Genomic DNA, 24,893 nt, shown 5'->3' on the forward strand with positions numbered 1-24,893 from the left:
GCTGTTACTGATGGGTAGTACAGTATATGGAACTGATGCTTCAGTGATTTTTTTAGTGTTGAACACAGAGTAACAAACACACTGCATCTAATACATTTAAGAAACAACAAATAGTAGTTATAAAAGTGGCTTTCCATATAACTAAACCGATAATACTACCGCTACATTGTACATCACAGTAGAGTTTTGAATAACACACTATCTATCTATCTTCTAAATGCATCCTGGACAGGACACCAGTCCATCGCATGGCACACACAGAAACAAACTCACATGTTCACACCAGGACCAATTTTCCGCGATGGCAATTAACCTCTGAGTTGCCAATTAATCTCCGAGTTTCTCCGAGTTTAAAAACTGTAGGAAGAAACTGGAGCACCTGGAGAAAACTCACATGAATATGGGGAAAAAATACAGTACAAACTCCACACAGACAGCACCTCTGGACTTCAACTCAGAACCTTGGAACTGCTAGGCAGCAATACTAACCACTGCGTCACTGTGTCGCTTGAATAAGACTCTAATTTTGTGCATGTAAGTGTGTTGAAACAACCATTATAAAACATTTTTATCAATGAAAACATTACAATCCTTAGTTGATCAAAATTTATTAAAACATGGTTTGTTTTATTAAAATAATCATAATACCTGATTACATTAAAATAAAAACAGACTGATTTTAGCACTTTAAAAACAATGAGAATTAAAACAAGGAGCAACATGTCTTTATTATTTCCAATTTGGCGATAAAGGAAAAAAAACACTCTAAAAACCCTTAGTAGAGCTGGTTTACAACAGAATGTTGGATTTGGAAAGATTGCTGGGGCATTACACTTCATCCACATGCCCAGCATGAGCATAACTGCTAAGGCTCCTTTCAATTAAGCCATACTGTAGGTTGTGTGAAATACTATTAACATATTGCAGGTGTGCTCACGTTTTAGACACTTCATTAGTTGAATCTTTTAATCCATAATTGAGTGGTTGCTGTGAGCATATTAAATTCTATTAATCATTTTAAAATTATACATGTATTTGATCATTTTTACCTTGTTTCTTGGAAAACAGTTGACTTAGTATGAATCCAAGGAAAAACAAATATAACCCTCAACATTTCTTTACTGTAAACATCACATATAAATGTAAGTTAAAAGAGTAACTTCAGCGTTCACATTTGAACATTACAGGACAATATAATTATACCACTGTAACAATACTAGTTTCCCAGCATATAGTATAACCTCCCACATTTTGTTTTTCCCACATTATCCAAGGCACCCTGCACCAAGGAGTGCAAGGAAAAGGCTGCCAGATAAGAAGTCCACAACACAGTTGCACAACAATCCTAACCTCCGGGATTTATAACCAAACTTGTTCTCACAAGCTTTGTGGTGTACTGTACCTCATATCCCCTCCATGATTTGTATGTAATCAGTTGTTTTTACTGTGCCTCTTTGGGGGATTTAAAGAAAAGGAACTCTAATCTATCTCTAGTCGTAGCCCTAGTGGCAGCAGTGATAAACCTTTTCTTGGTTGATCCCTTTTGGTCAGATCCGCTCTACCACAACTGTTACCTTAATGTCAGACCAGGCATGGCAACATCCAAGAGCTAATGACTCTTTAATAGTAGGAGGAACAGGAGCTTCTACATGGTGGAGGTCTAGACAGAGAACCTCTGCACCTCTCTCGCTTGACTTTCTTCCCTACAAGCCTACCAGCTCTTCAGAGAGACAGAATCTCTGCATGTAGCCTGCCTGTTCTTGTAACTGAGATGCAAGCAGATTTTCTTATCAACTAGACAGACAGCTGGCTACTGTTTTTTTCTCTATCTCAGGTTCTCTTCTGATCGTTTCATATTTGCTGTTTTGCAACCTTGTTACGCAATGTTTCACATGATAAGGCACATTCATAATACACTCACACAAATGTCCCAATATGCTTAATATAATCTTAATGTTTATCACCTCACCATCATCCTTAACTGGTTACAGTAAGCTTCAGTCCCTTTTGCTTATGGGTCATCTGGTCTCTTAATGTGGTACCACTTTACCTAACAAATATAAGCAAATCGCAATAACCAATAATTATACATTTATACCCATTCACATGTAACTTATCCTCTGTCCTAAAAACATCTGTCAGTCCTATATACACATCTACTGACTATATACCTAGGGTAGAGTGACTGAATAAATTGACTACGCTGTTAAAGAAAATCAGATAACTTTCCCTCCATGTCAATGCATGGTGTTGTTGCAGATAAGAATTGGACACCCAGACATGCAGGAGCAGGGGCTATTATTTTTAAGACAAGTGCTTTCATACAACCGTACCGTACCTGTCACGCCCTCTGCAGCCAGAGGGCGCTCCTTCTCTGTCCTGTCCCTAGTTTCCGGTCTCCTGTCCTTCCTGTCCCTCTCTTTCCCTTGGGCTATATATTTCCAGGTCTTGCACTCTGTCCTCGCTCAGCATTGACGTTCGGATGTCCTGAGACCCGCCTTGCACCAGGGCGCCCCACGTCCGCTCCCTGAGGGCATAGGTTTCTATACGGCATTCCTGAACTCTTTGCACTTTGAGCCCGGGCCTTTTCCCCGTCTCGCTGCTACGCATATGGGTCTTTTCCGCTCTCCTGCTCCCCACGGTTAGTCCCTTTGGACGTCCGTGACAGTACCAAAGTCTGTCAAAAGGTTGTCAACAGAAGTAAACTCCAGCAGTCTGTTTTGAGAACCTAACTATTAAGTTTGCTCCACTACAAGACCTGGAAGACCTAGAAATACAGACTCAAAGCTTGGGATCTCCAGGCACATGCTCCTAGAACACCATTCTCTATTCTCAAAAACAGAACTGAGCTATGCATCAAGTTCCCTTCAAGTGACATTATAATGCTCTCTGCCTAGAGCCAAGGTGGCCAACATCATCCAAAAGATGATGAAGACAGGCTTAATGGAGCATTGCTAAGGTAGTGCCCATAAAAGGGAAACAAAAGTGAACCTATGAGAAGCCAACCCATCTTACTTCTATTACATGTACAATAATGCTACTGAATATATGATTAGACCTAAAACAGAGGATCAACTGCATGGCAACAGAAATCCCAACATGGGTCTATAAAAATCTTAGCTAACTTGTTACAGTTCTCTGAACAGCCAACATCAGTAATACATAAAAAAACAGCATATGACATGGCATACTCAAAGTCTCAGAAGGCTGCTGATAATGTTCACCATGGAAAATTAACTCTAAAATTGTAGGCAGTACGCATTTAATGTAATGCATGTCTTTGGATGAAGAACTGGTTAATGGATAGAAAACAGAGAGTTAAGGTGTGAATGCTTAAATTGGGGGTGTTGTAATTAGTGGTATCATAGGGATATGTATCAGGGACACTGCTGTTCAGAATTTACATCTGTGATCAAGTTTTTGGTTTAGTTATTAAACAAGTCAAGTTCACAGATGATACCAAAATTCTTAATGTACTTGGAATGAGAGCAAAAAAATATATACCCATGCTTTCAATTCCTTTTTTATAGACCAGGATTCTGAGTTTTTCACAATTTCATGACAGTCATAAAGCCAGTGAAGTCATCCTAGATTATGGTGTCTGCTAAGCAAATAGTAAAAAGGAAACCACATCTTTTAGACAGGCTAAGACTTCTCACCTCCCCCACAAGTAAAATCTTTCTACAGTGTACTGTATATGCTCTAAACTCTTTATTACAACAGCTAAACCTTGATAATAAATAAGACGGGAAAAGTGCAGCATATATATACACAGCAGGAAAACCAAGCAAACAGATTGTTGAAAACAATATTTGAACTTATCATAAAAAAGGATTCTGCCTGAAAGTACATCACTCTCTTAAACAGATGTTAAATGAATGTGAACTTACTTCCCTATTCCAAATCTGCACCACTAAGGAATGAAAGATATATCTAGCCTTTTGATTCAAGAAATCAGTAGATCCTTATTTCCCCCTATGTATAAGACAACAGGTATCTTCCTCAAACCCTAGAACCTTGTCCAGTTACTGTAGTGTTCCAATTCCTGGACAGATTCTGGTCTCTTCGTCTGTCCAAGGACTATTGTCTTACACAGCACTTCTTTTCCCCAGTCTCGGATGTTCTCCCTGAAACTGTGTGTTCTATTTATCCTGTCCTGAGGCCCAGACTGACTATGTCCCATCTCCATTAATTCAGGAGCCATACGTGTTTGCACCACTAAGCATTATCTGGTCACTTTTGAGTACAGATGTTCTAAAAAGGATGACTTTACAATTTAACTGTGAAGTGGTGTAGTCTGAGCTACAAATCAGTACATCTATTTGATCACCTGGATCTTCGGCCATCACTATTTCCTCATGTGAGACATTAGATAAAGGACAGTGTCACCGGCCAAGCGACCAGGTTTGGCTCTAAAGAAAAGAAACTTCCACACAGCAGTCTTCAAATGCAAACAAAACTGGATTTATTGCCAAAAAATAAGGATAAAAAAAACCCCTCACAGGCATACTCTCCACATCTTTCCTCCAAGGCACCCTCCTCCATACTGAGCTCTCCAGTCCCTTTTATAGCCCCTCCTATTCTAAGGACCATCCTCTTAAAGGGACTCGCTCACATTTTTGTTAACAGAGATGGGCAGATTGATCAAAATAAAGTATTTATCTATCCCAAAATAACTTATAAATTTGACCAGTCATGCAACTGTGATATATTCACTTAAACAAAAACAACTAACCTTACATCGGTTATTTATAGATGGCTCACCAGCAACCTTTCCCTTTAAGATCATTTGTGTGATACTACAAACAGGAAAGGTGACTGGTGGCCATCTTGATCAACACAAAACAATACAATACAATACTCCACTGGGGAAACACTGCAGTGCTTTTAGGGGAACAACAAAAAGGGCAAGTATCATTCACACTTCATTCGTATCACAAACACTCTCTCAAACATACCAGAAGGGTAGGGGAAGTATTGAAGTATTTCACATTTAGAAAGAAAGAAAAAATAACAAGCACTCTGTCACAGACAGTTTAAAATGTTTTAACATTAAAAGAACATCCCATTGTTTCAAATTAAGTAATAGGGTGTAATAACCTATAATAAACTTATAAAGTAAAAACTTTTGATGGGAAATGCAAACATTTGGCTACCCCAAACAATGATATTTAAATATTGTTTGCACATGTACTGGAGAGTCAGTGCAATGAGTATACAGTACATGGCAGACAGGATATGCCGCTCTATTAACAAACCATTAACCTTTATACTCACTTTTTTTCTCTGAAAGAACAAACAAAATGTTGTAACCTAGTCTGAAGTAATATGGACCCATTTTTCTGTGATTATTCTAAAGCTGCCAAGATAAACATAATACTTGTAGAATTATTACACTTTGTTCAGGGTTGAATGGCAGCTGAATGGCATAGTTTTGAAATGCAGTTTCCTTATGAACTAGTAATGATGACAGATGTAGAGCTGGAAAATTGTCACTATTTACTAATGGGTAAAAAAAGCACTGTTGCAAAGGGAAGTTCTTTCTACAAACCTTATCTCTTTTCACCTTTTTAGTGTCACTGTTATTACTTTAGTGTCCAGCTAGAGTTTTGTGTTTTTCAATGACTACGGAATGCAGGAGTATAGTACTCATGGATATAGAATTTTTAAAGAACTGTAAATAATTGCAGTGAAACATTGTGTGTTAGGTACTTATTTAATAATAAAAATCTTTTTCTGGACATTGCACTCAAACCGCTTTACAGGTAATGGGGACTCTCCTCCACTACCACCAATGTGTAGCCCCACCTGGATGAAGTGACAAAGTGTGCCAGTATGCTCACCACACACCAGCTATCATTTTGGAGGACAACACTGTAATGAAGCCAATTTGTGTAATTTATTTAAATATGCTTGTCATGTTTAGGTTTAGTCCCTGTTTATTACTTCATTATTAATATGAAATATTTGTAGATTTGTTTTTGCATAGCTTACAAAACATGAATCACTGAATGTAAAATGATAATTTTTCTAAAAGGTTATTTAAACCTTTCTCAGTTGTCTTGTAAGGGACTGACATCACATCCAGGGTGAGGGTATTTATATGCTCTCTGTTCTACTTTGTGGTTAATGGATGGATGTTTTTTCGCATACTGTAACACAAAGAAATAAAATAATTATTTTATTGTAATGTATTGCTTTATGTAGGTCATTATATGCTCTGTCCAGTTTGTTGTTGTAGCTTTTAAATCAACTGTATCCAAATTCTCACTGCCTCTCTCCATCCCTGAAACAATTCTAAAAGAACAAATCTCATAGCTTTTCCTGTGGCCCTGTTCCAACCTACAGTGCATATGGAGCAAAACTAAATATATTTGAATCAAGTTCCCTGGCCAGGGTCATAGCTTGTACCACAAAAGCCTTAAATGCACTCATGAAAGTCCTTATCCAAAAAGGGTTGTGTAACACAGGGAAAAAAACTCTTACCAAACCAGAAGAGAACACTGCACTGAGGATTCCTTCAGGGATAAACGTTCTTAAAATTTTCTCTCTTACAATGAGATTTGTCAATGGCTTCTGTATAATGCTAAATCCTGATGCACTTATTGTTTGCATGTTTCTTAAAATTCTTCTTGCTCTTTAAAATTCAGGGAGCGAGTCAAGGAAACTCTTTAAGATGCATGCAATTTTGCTCTGTCCTTTTACTTGGACACAACGTTGCTATAGAACTGCATTACACGTCATGAATCCTCTGAGATGAATCCAACTGTACATGTATAAGTACAAGTGAAGAGAGTTTCAGTGACAAAAATGCACATTGGAAAATACCAAAATATATATCTCAAGAATGTATTTTCACACGGTTTGGTTTTACCTCCAACTGAGACAATTACTCAGTTAATAAGATAGAAACACTCTTACACCTGCCAAATAATGTAAACACAATGCCTGCCATCTACTGAGTTTTTGGTCAAATACTGACTCACTTCCAAAGGGCAATTTTTGTCTAAGGCAAACATGAAAAGATGCAGCCTACATTGAAAGGACTTCAGTCTGTGATTGTGGTGGATAAAAACAAGTCTGAAACTGATTCTAAAATGTGCAGTTGGAAAACATTAAAACACACACATTTTTTTTTCACAGCGGACCACCCTGAATTTCTTCCCATATTTTTCAGGCCCTTACTGCTTTTTAATAACTGCAGGGTTCAATTCATGATTCCTCCACCTCCTCCCCCTTGTTGTAGGATGCCAATAAAGTAGAAGATGATCTTGTTCTGGAAATTGCTGGTAGAAAACCAGATACATCTAATGTTGTTCTAATAAAAAACACTTAGAAACCATCACAATAATTTGACCAATGCAGACAAATTAATGTTTAAAAAATGTCAGGATGTACACAACAGAACATCAACAAAACTTCACAAATAAAGCAAAGGAATGTCTTTTTTTTAAGTGATTCCAGTGCTGGAGACAAGTTGTGGTAAGCAGAAATGAAGAAAGAAGAAAAAAATTGGTTTGTCATCAACAGCTGCCTGTCACATTCACTCTTTGGAAGCAAGAAAGACGTTTAATTTCACTATATGAGTAAAAATATTTTCCAAGCCACTTAGCATTCTTGTTCGTTCCATGAAATCTGTGCTTTTGTGCAACCCTAATAAATGGTTTCAATTAAATGTATACACAATTTATACTTCCATAATTGAGTATCTATGACCATCTTTCTAGGCTCATGCTGTGCAATACAAATATCATTTTTTCAAGGCATTCAACCAAATTGAGTATTCATACAGCTTATGCCAAGTAAGAAGCAATTTCTAGGCTATAAAAAATACATGCATACTGTACTGAAAAAGAATACGAAATCTAAAATGGCTGCAATAATTTCCATGAACAAAGCAGCTTTCTAAGCAAATGTGTGTTAATCTAATATTAAAGAAAGTCCATCTTCAGTTGTATTTATCTACAAAGACTGATATTGTAACAAATAGGTTAATTACAGTAAGAAGAAACAGATGTTATAGTAAATGATAATAAGTAACAATCTTGTGTAGATATTGATGAATGGAAAATTGCTAATATAGTGCGTATCTATAAAAAAACATTGTTATATTTGTAAAAACCTGACACTGCATGAAGTTATTGGGTCATGCAGTATTATGTGTGCCATGTGATCTCTCAGTTTTTAAGTTTTGATAAATGAAACACTTAGCACATGCTGCCTTCAGGATAAAGATCGCTGTTATCATCTGCCTCATGTTAAAAGCAACATGTTTTAGTTTTGTTCTGGATTTGGACGACATGACCTGAAAGAATAATATTAATTCAACTGAAACATGTCTGAAAGTCTGGGGTATCTCATTAGTCTCATCATAACATCACAATCTTGGTATGATCTCCTGCTGTTTAAAGGATTTTTTGGAAATAGTTTTTTTGTAGTTTTTATATTGAATAATGAAGGGAGGTTATGCTTTAAGCTACGAGGGTAACACATGGTGGTTGTTTCACTCTAAAGCAGGACAAGCACGGGAGTTTAAGCCATTATTATATAATAGCATATATTAGTTTAAGTAGGTAGATGCATCAGCACGCGTAGGCTGCAAAGCAATAAATATAACATATAGGTTTCTAATATGTTTATATATTATATATATTTCTAATATATGTCTAATATTGTATATGTTTCATAACATCTATTAGGTTTCTAAAGGTCCAAAGAAAGAAAGGCGCTTGATAAGATTAATTGCATTTCTGTAGCTTTAAACCTCCTTTGTGGTATGGTGTAAATAATGTTTTACTGTTAAGAAGCGGTACATTTTTAATGTTATTCCATTTGCATATAATTACACCGTGGTTAACGAATCACAGAAACTTTGGCTTACTGCTAACTAAAATGCTGAGTAGGTGCAGCCAACACTGTGTTTAGCTTATTGCTTTTTACAAAGGAGTACCACCCTGAGTTGGACATAGGCTTACTTGCGATCGCAATAGACTCGAATAAGAGAAGGTACTCAATGAAGTGCCATTCTTCATTGTGCCTGAAGATGCTGTAGTCATTGAATTTATTTCTTCAGTACAGATATTTAGATCAGTGGTAATGAGTCAACCTTTCACTTACAGTAGTTTCAAAATTGGAAAGTGCCTCATGATTCCTGCAAAGCCACGACCACCTCAGATACAGCAGAATCATGTACTCAAATGTTTCTTTTATCTGTGTTTACTCAAAGTTTCATTGTAGATGAATAATATTCAGTTCCAACATGTTAAGCGTTGCATTGCCTTCCACATCCTACTCCACCACACAATGCATATAGAATTAACAGTTGATTGGGTTCCATGCTGGGAACAAGAAAAATATTTATCTCAGTTACTTGTGTGTATGGCTTTTCACATACTTGATCAGTGTCACATTGTTTTCATGCTCTGCTGCCAAACGCTTCCATACTGTGGGAGATCTTTTTTGTGCTGTGGTCACAGGGATGAGCATAAACAGCCTGGATTCTAATTCTTTCTCAACCACTCGTTCATTTCCTGACTTTAAGTGATTCACTGTTTCTGCAAAACAGTAGTGAGAGCAGCGCATTCCAGAAAAATCAGACCTTTCTAAGAACCTTGAGACTCAATTCTAAGTAACACCTTATTTAGAATATTGTGCACAATACAAAATTGAACAGAGAAGACTACAAGGTGAGCTGATCCAAGTATTCAAAATTCTCAAGGCCATTTACAAAGTCAACCCAGTGAATACCTTAAAATGGATATTGAACACACAAACTAGAGAACAAGTTGAAACTGTTTGGAAATGCACTTAAAACTGAGATCAGTAGGCACGTCTTTACCTAGAGGGTTGTGGGAGTACAGGAGAAGCTACCCAGCCATACTGTTGAAACTTTCAAGAAACATCTGGATGAGAACATTGGGTCAATTAACTACTATCAAATGAGTTAGATGGGATGAATGGCCTCGTCTCATTTGTAAACATTCTTATGTTCTTGTGACAAATAAAAAGCACACGTGAAGGAAACATATCAATGTTATACAGTTTTTCTCAAATGCATTTGTCGAGTTCTATTTGTTGAATTTCTACCTAAGTATAACACACAGAAAAGAAAATACAAGCAGTTATTCAAGTTCTGTTTTGCAGAATTTTAATTTATTACACAAAGAGAGACTTGCAATTTTGAATCCAAAATATTTTTATTTTAATGGAATATAGCACTTTTCTCTGTGTACTACAGAACACGAGAACAATGAAAAACAAGGGAACTCTGGCATTAAACCTCAAGTTTAATTTTTGTGTACACGTGTTGTAACAAAAATACTATTTTGCCTAAGATAAAATCAAGGTTGAAAAGTACACTTAAATAAGAGATGGGATTCCTTAGAGGTTTGATTAGAATTCCCCAATAAGCTCTTCCATGAAATTCAAAAACCCTTCTTATGCTTGCTGCAAAACTCATTTATATAGGGTATAACACTGCCTTGATTGTCAATTTCTTTCTTGTTTATGTCAAGCCACTTAAAACCCTGAGATTCACAGTAATTCTTCCCAGCAGCAATCCCACATAAGTATGGTATTGATATCCATGTATTGCAAGAAGAAGAACATAGAACAAACCTTAGAAACACCAAAGATTGTGTCTCCTGTGATCAACAGAGCACACATCTCTGAAAAACAACTCAAACATACAAGAACTGTCATCTAATGGAAAACCACATCTATCCATCAATAGTCCTCCCTAACCACATGTCTCTGATCCATGGTATCAGCTTGCAGTGAAACATGAATATCCAAATGGGATTATACATGAAAGAAACAGAGAAAAAAACTCAATGCATTAGAATTAAGAACTAATCCCACAGCAAGTACAGACCACCCCACCAACAGCAACCTTGCCTACTTGTGAAGGTCAACAGTTGTGCCCAGTGAAGTGTTTGCAGAGATTGCTGCCATATTAGATTGTGTTTTTCTTGCTGTTGCTGAAACAGGTGCCTGCTTTGAAGCAGGAGGGGTGTGAGAGTGGTGGATCACTACAGATTCCTTGCATCTTCCTTCCACTTTATTCTTTCTAAGACAAGGAGGGTTGCTGATTCAAAAAGCAAACGGAGAGACACATGGTTTGTCCTTCTACATTACAAAGGCTGTCTCTACTGTGAAGGGATTATCATGCTGTTTTGCAGAACACCAGGGCCAAACAGACCATGTTCCACTCACACATGTTAAATGATGGTTCAGCAGAAGTGACTTGTCACTACACTTGGATTTGGAAAGGATATAAAGTATATAACTTCAACAATTTTTAAAAAAATGAGCAGACTGGCTGATCTGATTTGGGCAGATTACTTTTCACATCCCAGATATTTCTGAACAGGATATATTCACATTTAAGATGTGAAGTGATCCATGGGTAACACTGACTTTATTTTTAAACAGCTCAATTATATCTTTAACACGTTGACCGATTAAAAGGAATTCTAATTTTAAATACAACAAAGTTATGTATGTATATCACATAAGTGAGACTTTTTTCATGTTTTTTATAACAAACTAATGAAATTCTCATGTATTTTTGTCCCTTTGAACATTGTTACACATTAATTACATTAAACAGCCAAAAATGTTATTTCTGTAAAAATAACAGAATTTTTTGTAAAGTCCCAAAATGCCTAATTTACTTAATTTCTTCACTTATGTTAAGTCTTCAAAATACCCTACTTATGTATGTAAAAATTAATTGGGAATTGAGCCTAACATTATTTTGTTTATACAAACTGAGAAAAGATATGAAAAAATATAAATCAAATGAAATGCTTGTTGAATTAGATATTAAAATACTGAAATATTCAATATTTAAGAGCACCAACTTAAACAGTAAAAGTCACTTGAATGCCATTGCTGACCTAAGAGGTGAAAATAGGAACACTAAGGTCATATCAAAGGAAATGCGACTCAAGTCCTGTTAAAATGCATCAACTCAGTCTGTACCAAGTGGAATAAACTCATTATTCAGGTTACATTTTTCAGCAGATCTTCAATGTGTCAACAAAAATGAATGAAAATGAACAACAATAAAGAAATTATGTCTGACGTCTAAGGCTATGCATTTTTACCTCTTGCAGAAAACTAAGCAAAGAAAAAAGCAGATGGACATTACTGACTTCCCGCACAGCTATCCAGATGACTGTGACTGCTTCTATGTTTGCCCAATGTCATTCTACACTTTATTCTTTATTTTTTGCTTCTTTTATGTAACTGACCCATGAAATCTGTCTTACATGTAACCCTTCTTTAATGGACTTTCCACAATCCAAACCACAGGCTAAGATTTTCCTGTGTAGTATAATATATTACACTTGAATGTAGGCAGAAAGTTTTGGCTCTGCTGGTACTCTTTTCACTGCAGAATTCTAACTTTGGTGCTAGATTTCAAATATAGATATGGCCGAAATGTCATCATGAAATCAGCCTCTGATGACTATCTTTTCATATATTTCAGCTTCTGTCTGCCACATACAGTACACTGAAAAAGGATTAGAAAACCTTTCACGATGTTCAAAAAGTTTTTGATTTAATATCGCATTTTAATTACTTCTCAAATAGTGCTTAATGATCAATTAAAATAAAAAAGCCCAATGAAACTTTTTCTTAACTACAACCATTTGTGAAATTGTGAAGGAATTTCATTCCTATTACAAAAACCTACTAGAATTGTTTTTGTTTACTTCTTAAAAAATGCCTTTCTTTACATATTACACACATGAAAGGAACATACCCATATGCTCACAATCAAGGAATACAATTAAAAATATATATTCTTTTTTATAGCTACACATTTCAGACATGAAAAGTATCTGTGTACTACACTTGAAGGCAGAGTACAGGCTAATAGTGCTCATGCAAAATGAAGCAAAATAATACAAGCAAAGGGAACAATACAATAATCAAATAAACCATAAAACAGTACTGCAAATATACTTAGTGTTCACTTAAGACATTAAGGAAATTTTTCAGCTTTCTGCAAGCTCACTTAATTCTTAAAAATGTTCTCCTAACTTGTACTGTACCTTCTTTTTCACTTTTCTAAACTTTTGTGATACTGTCAGATATTAATATTCTAACTTGTTAATGTGCTTTCATGTACGAACAAATTTAGTGTCAAAGCAAAAATACATATTTAAGTTCTTTAATAAAGTCCTTCAAAGCAAAACCTTCTCAACTAATAAAAAGTAAACTCTGTAGGAGCTCACGCATACAAAAACATGTGAATCCACATACCTGTACAAATCCGCACATCACATAGTCATCAAACACTGGAAGACTGGGACGGTTTTCTCTGTAAATGTTGATAGTGTAAATTGTCATGACAACAGGTTCTGCTTGCGACTCATCCACCACCAGGATACTTATTCTGCTGTTTCCCAGGCCCACAGGGTAGTTTGCAGTTCTGTGGAAAACATCAAATGGGCCTTGGAGATATTTCAGGATTTTCTAAAAGATCTCTCAGATCTATCAGTTGACTAAATACACTGCATGCAGAGTTCATTGCATTTAATGATATAATGATAACCTTTTCTCAGGAAACTACAGCACGTGGAACTGTAAGTATTACACCTTCACATATTTAGAATGAACTGTGATTTTTCTGTTGTTTTAGCTAATTTCAATGGGTGCTGTCCTTTTCAGTCTTTTAATACATAATATAACTGAAGAGCTTGCAAAGCATCAATCACCATGTGTAAATATCGTCCCAAACCCCAAAAGGGATATAAAAATAAAAAGAGGAGGCTGGCAAGTCAAAGAATACTGATTACATAATCAAAAAGGCCATTGTTTAAATTCTTAGCGCTTTGTGACAGAAAATGTCAGGAGGAGCTTTAAGGAAACTTCCAGCCTTTTAAATAAAGAGTGCACCAACACTAATCTAGAGAAACGAGTCTGTTATAAATAATCTCTGCTTTCAGCATGTATTTCACAATCTATGTGCTATTTAAAGAAGGTGTTTTTGTTAATATAACATGCTGAAAATACTACCCAGAATTATCTAGCAATTATTCTTGAATGTGTGCCTGGAACAGCACAGGCATGCACTGCAACTGATACAGTAACAAAGAGCAGGGTGGTCAGCAAAGGATGAAAGGAAAGGAGTAAGTGAGCAATTTGCAGGATTGGCAACAGATTCTGAAGTTCCTGTATGTTAGCCCTTTGCAACTCAACTATCTTAACCACCGCCAATGTGAAATTAAGCTGTCAAAAGGTACAGACAGAAGACTGTTTTCTGTAACTACCAAACCAGGTAAAGTAGAGTATCTCTGCTGACCGCTGAGAGAGAGGCCATTATCTGGAATGTGACCTTTCTTGGCACTGGAACACAGACGTTGATGTGGAACATAGACTCCTCTGTCATGGCTGTCTTTCACTCCTCTTCTTTTCCAAGAACTGCCGCACAACAGGGCCCATGAACTGGATCTTCACACATCATCAGTTTGATTTTTGATATGCTTTGAGCTTTTGAGGGAGAAAACCCTTGCCTCATATGTGGTTAAGAGATTGTATCTCTCTGGACATATAACTTATTTTAACAGTTACACACCAGTAAGCAAAGTGATTTGAACAGACTATGGTGTCCATGACATGACACCATGTAAGCAAGGTATGAGATTAGAGAAAAGTCTCATTGAGCCTAATGATGTCTCAATTAATGTCTGAGTTTCAGAAGCCATTATGCAAATAAATCTGATTAATTACTATTAGATAAATGTGAAACAAGTATGAGTGATCTTTGCCAAAAAGAATCCGATACTCCAATCACAAGAGCAGATTCACTTACAAAAACTTAAAAGCAAAACTACATATAATCATGAATGATATTCATAATTACAGGCAAGCTTCAGCCTGAGTGAGTTGATTATAGTGCTTTGTAAAATGCATTCACATTCACACTATTTAACATTAACCTATTTTAAAAAAAGGTACATGCAAGATATCAAAGAGAAAAAAAAAGATGGCCCGTGAACAACAAAAAAGAAAGGTTTCATGCGGTATGAACTGCTAGGAAGTAGGACTGACATTCAGAAAATAAGAATAGTTACAGAGAAGAGGAAGTCATTAGGCTTATCTGGCCTGCTTGGTTGTTAGTAGCTAACTGATCCAAGGATCTCATCCAGCCGTTTAATTGAAAATGAAGTCTACCTTGGTCCCTTCCTCTCCTCCAGATGCACCTGGCAGCGACAGTTGACGGGTTCTGCTCTAATCTTCACCATCACCACATCAAATGGCACTTCAGAATAGTACTCTTTGATCCGGGGGGTGAAGCGAGGAGTTAGTTCCAGTGGAGGGTCAGTATACAGCTGTCTGATGTGGGGGACTGTACACTTCTCTGTACCACAGCAGGAAAAAAAGCAAGGCAATAAAATTCCACAGCCACATATGCTATGCGTATCCCCAAATAGCATAACCTGCTAATAACTTACTGAAATAATATTCATCCTCAGGTCTGTGAAATAACTGGAATAAACATCTATATACAGTTCACACATCAAACACATTATTGTGCCACCTGGACAAATTCAAACACAACATTTTGCTGGCATTTACTGCCAAATTTGCTCAGCAAAACACAGAATCCACCTTTGTGAACAATCCCAGCAGCACATAAAGAACTCCAGGCAATCTATCACACAGCATAAACTGTGTATTTTGATCCATTCTTATCCATTCATTCCAATGCACTTCACAGCCCATATTTGTACTTGTATTGATTATTATTAAATACTATTATTTACATTTCTGTTTTCTTCACCTGCCAAGCCCATCCCATAACTTTTCACTGGGGTTAGGTTCAGGTAGCATCAAAGACTAATCCATCAAATTCAAAACTTATTCTTTTTAGTTTTAATCTGGGTATGATTAATACAATACATATTTGTATTATGTACATATAAGTGTAAATAGTACCTTTCAAACTAAAGATGGTATTGCATGATGCTGAAGACTGTATGAAACTGTGTTTTTATCTAATGCTTGCCAACAAGTACAACATCCCCAAACATTATTTTTACCAATCTCTGTTGTGCTGTGGGCACAACACCATTTTGACAATCACTCTTCTCTTTATTCTGCCCACATACAATTTGCTCATGGAGCTATTTTTTTAATTCTGACCGGAAACTTATTTTTCAGAGCTTTCAACAATGATCAATTCTAGTTCCTAGTTCCTGCTGACATTTTGCTTGAGCTGCCCCTCGCCACAATACATACTGTAAGCTCCATGAAGATGTGTCTTTACTGGTTTATTTGATGTTAGGAGATTTTGTTCAGGAAATGTGCAGCAAGCTGATGGGTGCTTAGGGATTGTCAAAAATTGGGAGTACATGATTGTGGTCTGGATTCCATGATGCAAAATATTGACTTTACATACCCTTTCACACACAGAATTAATTTCCTTAGTAAGGGTAATTATGGATACACAGTAGTCATATTCAATCTCCTTTCTTGGAATATGGCAGCTCCCTTATTGCATATTCCTGTGTAGTGCTCACAGTATGACGTGGATATGGTAATACAAAAGTTTAAATGTTGTTTAGCCACTACACAAACTGGAGGTACAGGTATATTAAAAACAGAAGCTGTATTTGTAAGGACACAATGTCATGTAATGCCCTCAGGAAGGCAATTTGCAGGTGGAGGGTTTATTATTCAGACCTCCAGTATGCATCTATGTTACACGAAAAAGAAATAAAATCAACATGCATGCAAATATATGTGAAACACTGGCCAGTGTCTTGGCCTTAGCACCACATAATGCATAATGAATATAATGCAGGGAAAAGAAGACTATGACCAGCAGTGCAACCTCTGGGAGATCATTAGGACTGAATGATCAGTGACACAATACAGCCCCAGTGTGTACCAGAATGGCTACAGCATATACATATCAGATAGCTAATAAGGACATTGATTGTGTTCAGTAACATACTAGTAAAGCCTCCTGCCTCTTGAGAATCCTTTTGAGGGGGTTTGTAATAACAACATGTTAACACAATAATTGTGACACTAATGATATGTACATATATCTGTGTGTGTACTCGTACATAAATACACACACCCAAAATACATTTATTTTTGAAAGCAAAAGCATTTATAAAGCTCAGAAGGATCCCACTTGGAAATTCAAGCAGTGGCAACTTGCATCTGCAAAACACTGATCTGTGGGAGCTGTAAATACGAACAACACTGAAAACTGAAAGTTGCACAAGGACCCAAAACAGTAAATCTTCAAAGCTGCTCACAGCAGGCAGAGGAAATGAGTGGTTTACTCAACATCCCACTTTAAAGTATGAATGACAATTTAATTCCTAGTAAATCCTTCATCTTATCAGTACATAATAAATTGATACCATTATATTGAATAAAAAATATAAATTCCCTTAATCAGATTAGCTGTATTACTCTTACGCCTCTTCAAAGTCCAATCAGGGCACTGTGGTAAGCAATTTTAATATTAAGCTAATATTAAGCTTGGGGTTTTGATATGTCATACCAGATACACACTGATACATACTGTACTTTGACAATTGTCCCCAGTTCCTCACAAATGGTCCATATTTTTTATTGGAATATTTTTGTTCATTTAAACACTGGTTTCCATTAAAATATTGTACTCTATACAATACACTACATGTCTCACAATACTGTATTGTTAATTGCAGTGGTGTACGTCAGGGTACAACAGACATTATTTTAACAGACTGACAAATATTGTTTTATCTCCTGGCTATTATACTGCATATGTCTTTGTTTGATACCTACTCATTATTGATCTCTTTCTCAGCTAAAGGTAAAATGACCAGAAAATAAATAAAATAAACTAGAGGCCAAAAAGATGGAAGAAGGGCATGTAAGATAAACAGTTTCAGGGATCAGTATAAGTTTGATCTGTGATTACATATGATAATAATACGATCCTATAATATGATCTGTATAAATTAAGTGAAACAGTCAGCAGTAGAGACATTTTCAGCTGGACTCTTAATTGGTTGCCTAAACTGAAGTGACCTTAACATTAAAAAAACAAAGCTGTTTTATCTATGTGTTTTAATAAACATAAAAAATCATCTCAAAATAAGTTTACAGAGCACGCACACAATGAAAAATGAATACTGATAACTGGGAACTCTATAAATTTAAATGGAGGGTTAACAATATCAGGATACAGATATGTAACTCTGCAGTGTCACACTGCATTAAATAAATATATCTACTTGGTTACACTTACCATAGGCACATTCTGATTGTTGAAAACTGTCTGTGGAATAAAGAGAAAATCATAATAAGTGATTTAAAAATGTGCAATGTGCTATATAATATATCTTGTACAGAATAATGTGTATCTTGTTTTGTATTAACATTATCATTACATGACCAATATATTAACATATAATCTTTTTAAAATGTATTGCCTGTATTTGTGACTGTATACTGTCATTTATATACGTTCAAATTGACCCTTTCCTTACCTTTCTGGTGAGTATCTATGTTTTCAACAACACCAAGGGGAATTCTGTTACTTTGTTTTTCGGGATCTGCAGTCCTGCGAAAATTCAACAAGATTAAATTTTACTCATTCTGTTTCAAACTGAACTCCACAGACTACATTCCAAAATATTAATATTGAAAAGATGTCACATCTTATGTTTGGACAATGAGCCCAATAGGTTTTGGTGCCAGTAAGTGTCTCTCATAAACTCCAGATCAGCATATCAAAAAGAACACACTGTAAAAAACATGTTAGAAGGCAAAAAATTAATCATTTCTAAGATTCTGTTAGCTATTGACAGATCTTTATTCCTCTTTCAAGACTTAACATTGTTGAACTGACATCTTAGCATGTTAAGAGAAATTCTGGAGAAATTTTGAGGAAAAGGAATTTTCAGTGAACAGTCAGACAATGCTCTGAAGTAAATTAAACCCATTATTATGTATATTACTAATTATAATAATATATAACTGATCAACACATATGCAAAGCTAAAACCGTTTTTTCATGCCTTTCATCTTGCGAAGATTAGTCTTTACAGATTCTCCCCTGGCTCCCGTCAGTCATGTAATCTCAATTAGACTCTTCAATCTTCGCCTATGTTGAACTGTGACACCTTAAACTCCTTCTGCATTGCCTCTTTTATATTGATGTTTAACCCTCAGCTAAGCTACCAAACTCAATAACACTGAACTCAAACACTGAACATGCACTGAAACTTCAAGAATAATTCCAGGAATTACAGGTAACGGCACTGCCACATACCTTAATTAGAATTCAGTCAATTTGGCGTATATTTATAAAAAAATCATGTATTACATTAGCTTCCTGCAAACATGCAATGTTAAATAAGAAAATACAATCTATAACACAGCCAATACTCAGCATTTCTATAAATACAGCTGTTCCTAAAACGACAAAAGCTCCTGACCTTTGAGAATGATCCAGACTCTTCTTCAAGAGAGTAGAGTAGATTCCGTCTAATAACTCTGTGAGACAGTGATTCACTGCAGCAGCATCATCGAGCAAATCTTCTCTTCCATGAACTCTTTGGGAAAGATTGTCCTGAAATGTTCTGAGTTGAGGTGAATCTGATGGATAAAGCTGAAAATGGAAACATTGCCATTACTTGAGTCTGACTTTAATTCAGCCTCAAACACGTAACTACAGTTACTTACAGTAACTCAATAATAGTTGTTTTAGCTTTGTACTGTGTATCAAAATTGTTTTAAAATCAGAAAAAGCTTCGAAGGACAGTCACTTTAACACTCTTGAAGTAAAAAACACAAAACATGCACTTCATCAAAGGTTAGGTCAAATAGTTTTTAGAGACTTTTTAAAAGCAATTAATTACAATTTTATGTGTTTTTCTTCTAATACTTATTAATATCTTTCATATTGAGACAATTCTTAAATATCAATTTAGAATAAAAACAATGCTTTTTAAAAGTAAAATATGTGTCATTAGACTGATACTATATAACTTCTAAATTACTGCCCAAGAGAAAATTGATATTTACACAACTAATAAATACATGCATTTCAGGGTTCTAGTATAGATACTAAGGCAGGATGTACCTGTTCTTAATTCTAACATAAAATAAAGAAGTAAAAATCATACACAATTGTTTTGTTTCTAATTACTCATATTATGTTCAATAAGTAGTATATTAAAAAAACATCAAAACAAAATATACCAATTCAAAAGGTCCTTGTTTTTTTAGTTGCCTTAGAAACTGAATAATCAAGTGAAAGTCCTCAGAAGTTGGACAGCGGCCTTGTATTCCAATGTGACTTTCATCCTGTGAACAAGTGAAAAAAACAAGATTTTTTTTCAACACACAGTCACACTGTATTTGAAATATTTGAATAGAACTACCAGCGCCATTCATATAAAAAACCTAGAAAGAAATCAAAGTCTGTGACAGAAAGAGTAGTTCTTGTTGTACATTTCAACAACCACTTTGAAGATGTCTGACGTTTGCTAGAGTTACATTCTCACAGTGAACAATGTAATACTTCAAAGCCCTTGGATGTGCACCTCTTGTTTTTGTGCCAATGTTAAAACATATAAATCACAGATCAAACTGAACTGTGATTCTAACTCACAGACTTCTTAATAGTTAATTATTAACATTTATATATTATTTATATATTTTAAAGGAACAAGTAAAGGTTAATTCTGCACTAAAAAGTAAAAAAAGAAACACAATGTTATGACTATTGAGGCATCTTCAGGTTATATGATATATAAATATAACATATGATAAAATCTTCAAATAAATACTTCCTTTAAAACAAAATGCATCTGAAAATTGTAACAGAACAGAAACTATAATTACTGTTATTCTGAAGACACAGAAACTTGTCATTCCATCACGAATATGAGAAAATTAATTTTAATACATATAGTATGTATACATTTGAATAAATACTATGGTACTTCTAACTAACCTGTACAATTTTTTTCACAGATATCTTGCAACATATTACAGTAAATAAATATTCTTACCTTTCCCCATAATTCACTGACTGTGTTCTTTAGAGTTTGAAGTGCTTTCTCATTTTCAGCGTAAGTGGATAACACAAAGTTCATTGTATCCTCAAGGAAGAACGTCTTTATTTGGCCATCAAAACCTTCTGCATCATCAAAGTTTAATTCATCATGTACCTTTGAAAAAAGGTGAAAATATTCCTTGACAACCCATACATTTTTAACCCATTTTATGCCAAAATCCACGCAATTCACAAGACAGAATGTGGTGATGGATGTTTTTGATGACATAGCGCCCTCTGCTGGAGACTAAAGGTCTACGTCCATCCATCCATTTTCTAACCACTTCTTCCAACTCAAGGGTAGCAGGGGAGCCTATCAAGCAACGGATGATGCTTGAGAGCTCATCATCATCACTAAATAACTCATTTAAAAAATATACAATCTTCAAAAAATTGTCTTACAATCTTCACATAATTGTCTTACCCATTTTGTATTCCTGGGATATTCTATATGTGTAGTGTAAAACCTTGAAAGCAATTATATATAAAACTGAAAATCAACCGCAAAACTGAAAAGAATGATTGCACATAAAATTACACCTCTGAATTTTAGTACTTTCAATTCATTATACGAATAAATTACACAGAAACCTTTAAAAAAATAATAGTAAATAGGTTGAAAACATATATCAAATGTTCAGGTGGGTAGCTGCGTCAGCATGCGTTGGCTGCAAAGGAACAAGTAATAGGTTTATTCCATGCTGAAAAAAAGAAGAAAGAGAACACAACGTTTTGGCCGTGGAGCCTTCTTCAGGTGTGAGAGAGACAGGGCGAGAGAGACTACTGCCCTGTCTCTCTCACACCTGAAGAAGGCTCCACGGCCGAAACGTTGTGTTCTCTTTCTTCTTTTTTTCAGCATGGAATAAACCTATTACTTGTTCCATATATCAGATGTGTTTATTTTTGTTTCTGCCCATTCCAGGAGGTTTGTAAATAAAGTTCTTCATTATACCTTATATTTAAGTTACACACTTCTAATCGCATTAAACCCATTTGTGAATGAGTCATTAAAATATGACATAATTAACAGAATTAGAATAAAAAGCCCATTAGAATATACTTGAAGCACATTTAAACAAAGCATTATTTTTCTTTCCACCCTACTTGTGCTCCTTGAAGTACAGCTCATTTGTATTTGCTCACTGCTTACATCGTCTTTTGGAAGGCAGCATTGGAGAATGAGGGCTTAACCATAACTCTTCTGAAAAAAGGTAATCATGGCACTAAATAACGCTTCAAGACTTTTGGCTGCAGGATCCATTTCTTCCACACTTGGCGTACACACCATACATACTCTCCTCCATGCACAGTTTAGTTTATTACACCAAAAGGAATTGTGTGAATGAAAAAGTAGCATACATTTTCGAAGAAGGAAATTTAAAATGTGCTACAAGTTAAGAAAAGAACTACAGTTGGTAAAAGATTCTCGGTTACAGTATGTCTGTTCCTTTTGAAGAATATCCAAAGCCTTCACCAGTATTCAGATATTTTTAAAAGCATATCGGCAGCACATCCTTCTGAGGAGTGGTAAAAATGAGAAACTTGTTGAAATGTTAAAAATACCCAAAACCCACTTTTACCTAAAATAAAAATCCTGGCTACCTGTCTACTTTGAAACATAACCATATGAAAGACGGTTGACAACAGAAGAGGAGAGCTCAGACACCCTGCAGCTGCACCTTATTTTCCAATACCGCTCCTTCAGTCACCGTCTTCGGTTTTGCATTCCGTTACTGCCACCTAGTGCTCAAATTGAGTAATTTAGTACCTGCCTTCAGCAGCTGATAATTTTCTGTCTATGGCCTTACACATTTTGTGCTTATCATAGATCAGAAACAGACCTTACCTTTAGAACTTCAGGCACCAGAGAGGAGTTCAAGCTTACTGTGAAGGTCATCATCTGAAAACAGAATCTGTATCTTCCAACACAGAAAGAAGAATTAGTACACAGTATTTAGAGTTTCACCATCATTGAGAAGAACACTGCTATACTTCCATTTCATCTCATTAATTGTTACTGAATTGTTACTGAATCACATTCAGCAAGATATCTATGCATAATATCGTCAAGGGGAATATCACCTACTGTACATGGAATGATTACAGATACTGGAAATTTTGTATTGTCCATTTAACCCAACACCCCCAAGTGAAAAGTAAGGCATGCACATGGTAGATATCTACTGCCTGAAATCTGTGCATCATGTGGGGCTCATACACGTTCTGAGAACATGTGGAAATCCAGAGAGAGGTCAGCTCTAAGCCTATGTTTAATGCAAGACCTTGGGCTTGGGTCAAGGTTGAGGTTATGTTTGAAGATAACAAAGAAGATGTTTGAAGTTAGGGTTCAGTCTAAATGAAGTTCAACATGCAAACACTGCTAGAAATAGCTGCAATGGACATTAAAAAGTTGTTTTCAACTCTGCATACAAGATTAATTGATCTAGATTGATGATTGATAAAGGAAATAACTTATCGCTCCAACTTTGAGCAAATAAAAGTCATCTGGTATCTCTGTATTTTTGAGTATATTCTTGTTTATTTTGCTAAACTAGTGTACATAAGAAAAAACATATAATTGTTAGTTACTTTTCATCAAGACTAGCCATAAGGGTAGCTGATGCAGCATGCTTGCATCTGCAATTTAAATGGAAAAACAACACTAGTGTACTTGCAATTTTAACTGACAATGTTGCGGTTACCACAATTTTATGTTTTATTAAGCCCAGGACTATTGTTACCCTTACATCGTTAACATGTGAATTATATGTTAGAATTGTGCAGGAAGGGTTCCCCCATGCTTGAGTTCCCAGGACCACATAAACCTTGTCTTCTCTTCTTCTCAGCATTGGATCTGCAATGTTGTGACCACTGTTATGCAGGGTGTGTTTCTCATTACAACTAGTGCAAAAGGAGCAATTACTACATTGTGGTGTATGAAGTCCAAATTATGCTTTTGCTTTTTAAGTAACAATATAAATATGACTGAACCTTAATTATTAGTCATGAGTACTTTTTATTTATTTCTTTTAAAGACATTTATTTCTTTTTAGTTATTTTATTTTATTCTATAATTAAAAAATAGCGTCAGCTGTTTGATCAAATTTCATTCTGAAGCACTCCCAGTTCTCCCGGGGCAGTCACGATTACAGGGAAATTACATTTGCTGACCTGTTCAACAAGACAAGGCCTTGTCCTGTTAAATGCTGGCCCAGCAGGCTGTAGTGGTTGCATTCCCGTGTAAAAAGGACTGATGTCACCAGACTAACCTTGTTAAAGATTTTGTTGTTGCAGATGATGTTTCACTAGACAGAACTGCTGCCATTAAAATCTTGCTTATGGCTTCCTTGATGTTTTTCAAAGCTTGAAGCGAGGCATCTGTTCCAAGGTATTTCTGAAATAATGTCTGCAACTGAGAGAAATGTCACACTTGATTAGATTCGGTAGGTGTTTCTTACAGATAAAAAGAGAGGTCAGATAATATTTCACAGTCAAATTATATTACAAATTAAAATTTAAGACAGACAAAAACATTGCCAAAAATGGAATGATAAAAAGTGTTGTGCGGCAGGATTTCTCAAACATGTAACCTTCATTTCAGTAGTGACAGACAAACTCCAATATCCATACCAAGAGCTGCATAGTATTTAGGCCCCAAGGCCTCACAATGATACACACAGGACAACACATTTAATTAATGTTAATAAACAGAGAGTAGGAGAAGATATTAAGTAAAATATACCAACAGAAAATAAAATTAATGATCTATCAATCTATTTTAGGTAACCACTTTTGTCCTTTG

General features: G+C 35.6%; 1 protein-coding gene across 2 annotated transcripts in view; it reads right to left on the reverse strand.

Moving 5' to 3' along the window:
- The window catches only part of cped1 (cadherin like and PC-esterase domain containing 1), a 99,509-nt gene that overhangs the window by 42,664 nt on the left and 31,952 nt on the right, over positions 1 to 24,893 (reverse strand). Inside the window, exons 7-15 of one of the 2 annotated variants that reach the window (XM_088924368.1) lie at positions 24,361 to 24,503; positions 22,938 to 23,004; positions 21,048 to 21,206; positions 20,233 to 20,337; positions 19,467 to 19,639; positions 18,516 to 18,589; positions 18,275 to 18,304; positions 15,190 to 15,376; positions 13,276 to 13,444 (exon numbers count right to left, since the gene is read on the reverse strand). In XM_088924368.1, the coding sequence (XP_088780494.1) occupies positions 13,276 to 13,444; positions 15,190 to 15,376; positions 18,275 to 18,304; positions 18,516 to 18,589; positions 19,467 to 19,639; positions 20,233 to 20,337; positions 21,048 to 21,206; positions 22,938 to 23,004; positions 24,361 to 24,503 (1,107 nt within the window). Of the gene's footprint in view, positions 1 to 13,275; positions 13,445 to 15,189; positions 15,377 to 18,274; positions 18,305 to 18,515; positions 18,590 to 19,466; positions 19,640 to 20,232; positions 20,338 to 21,047; positions 21,207 to 22,937; positions 23,011 to 24,360; positions 24,504 to 24,893 lie in introns of both variants that reach the window. The other variant, XM_088924367.1, reaches the window with a different exon arrangement.

Source organism: Atractosteus spatula, chromosome 8, assembly GCF_055471065.1.
Source record: "Atractosteus spatula isolate fAtrSpa1 chromosome 8, fAtrSpa1.hap1, whole genome shotgun sequence".
Classification (NCBI taxonomy): domain Eukaryota; kingdom Metazoa; phylum Chordata; class Actinopteri; order Semionotiformes; family Lepisosteidae; genus Atractosteus; species Atractosteus spatula.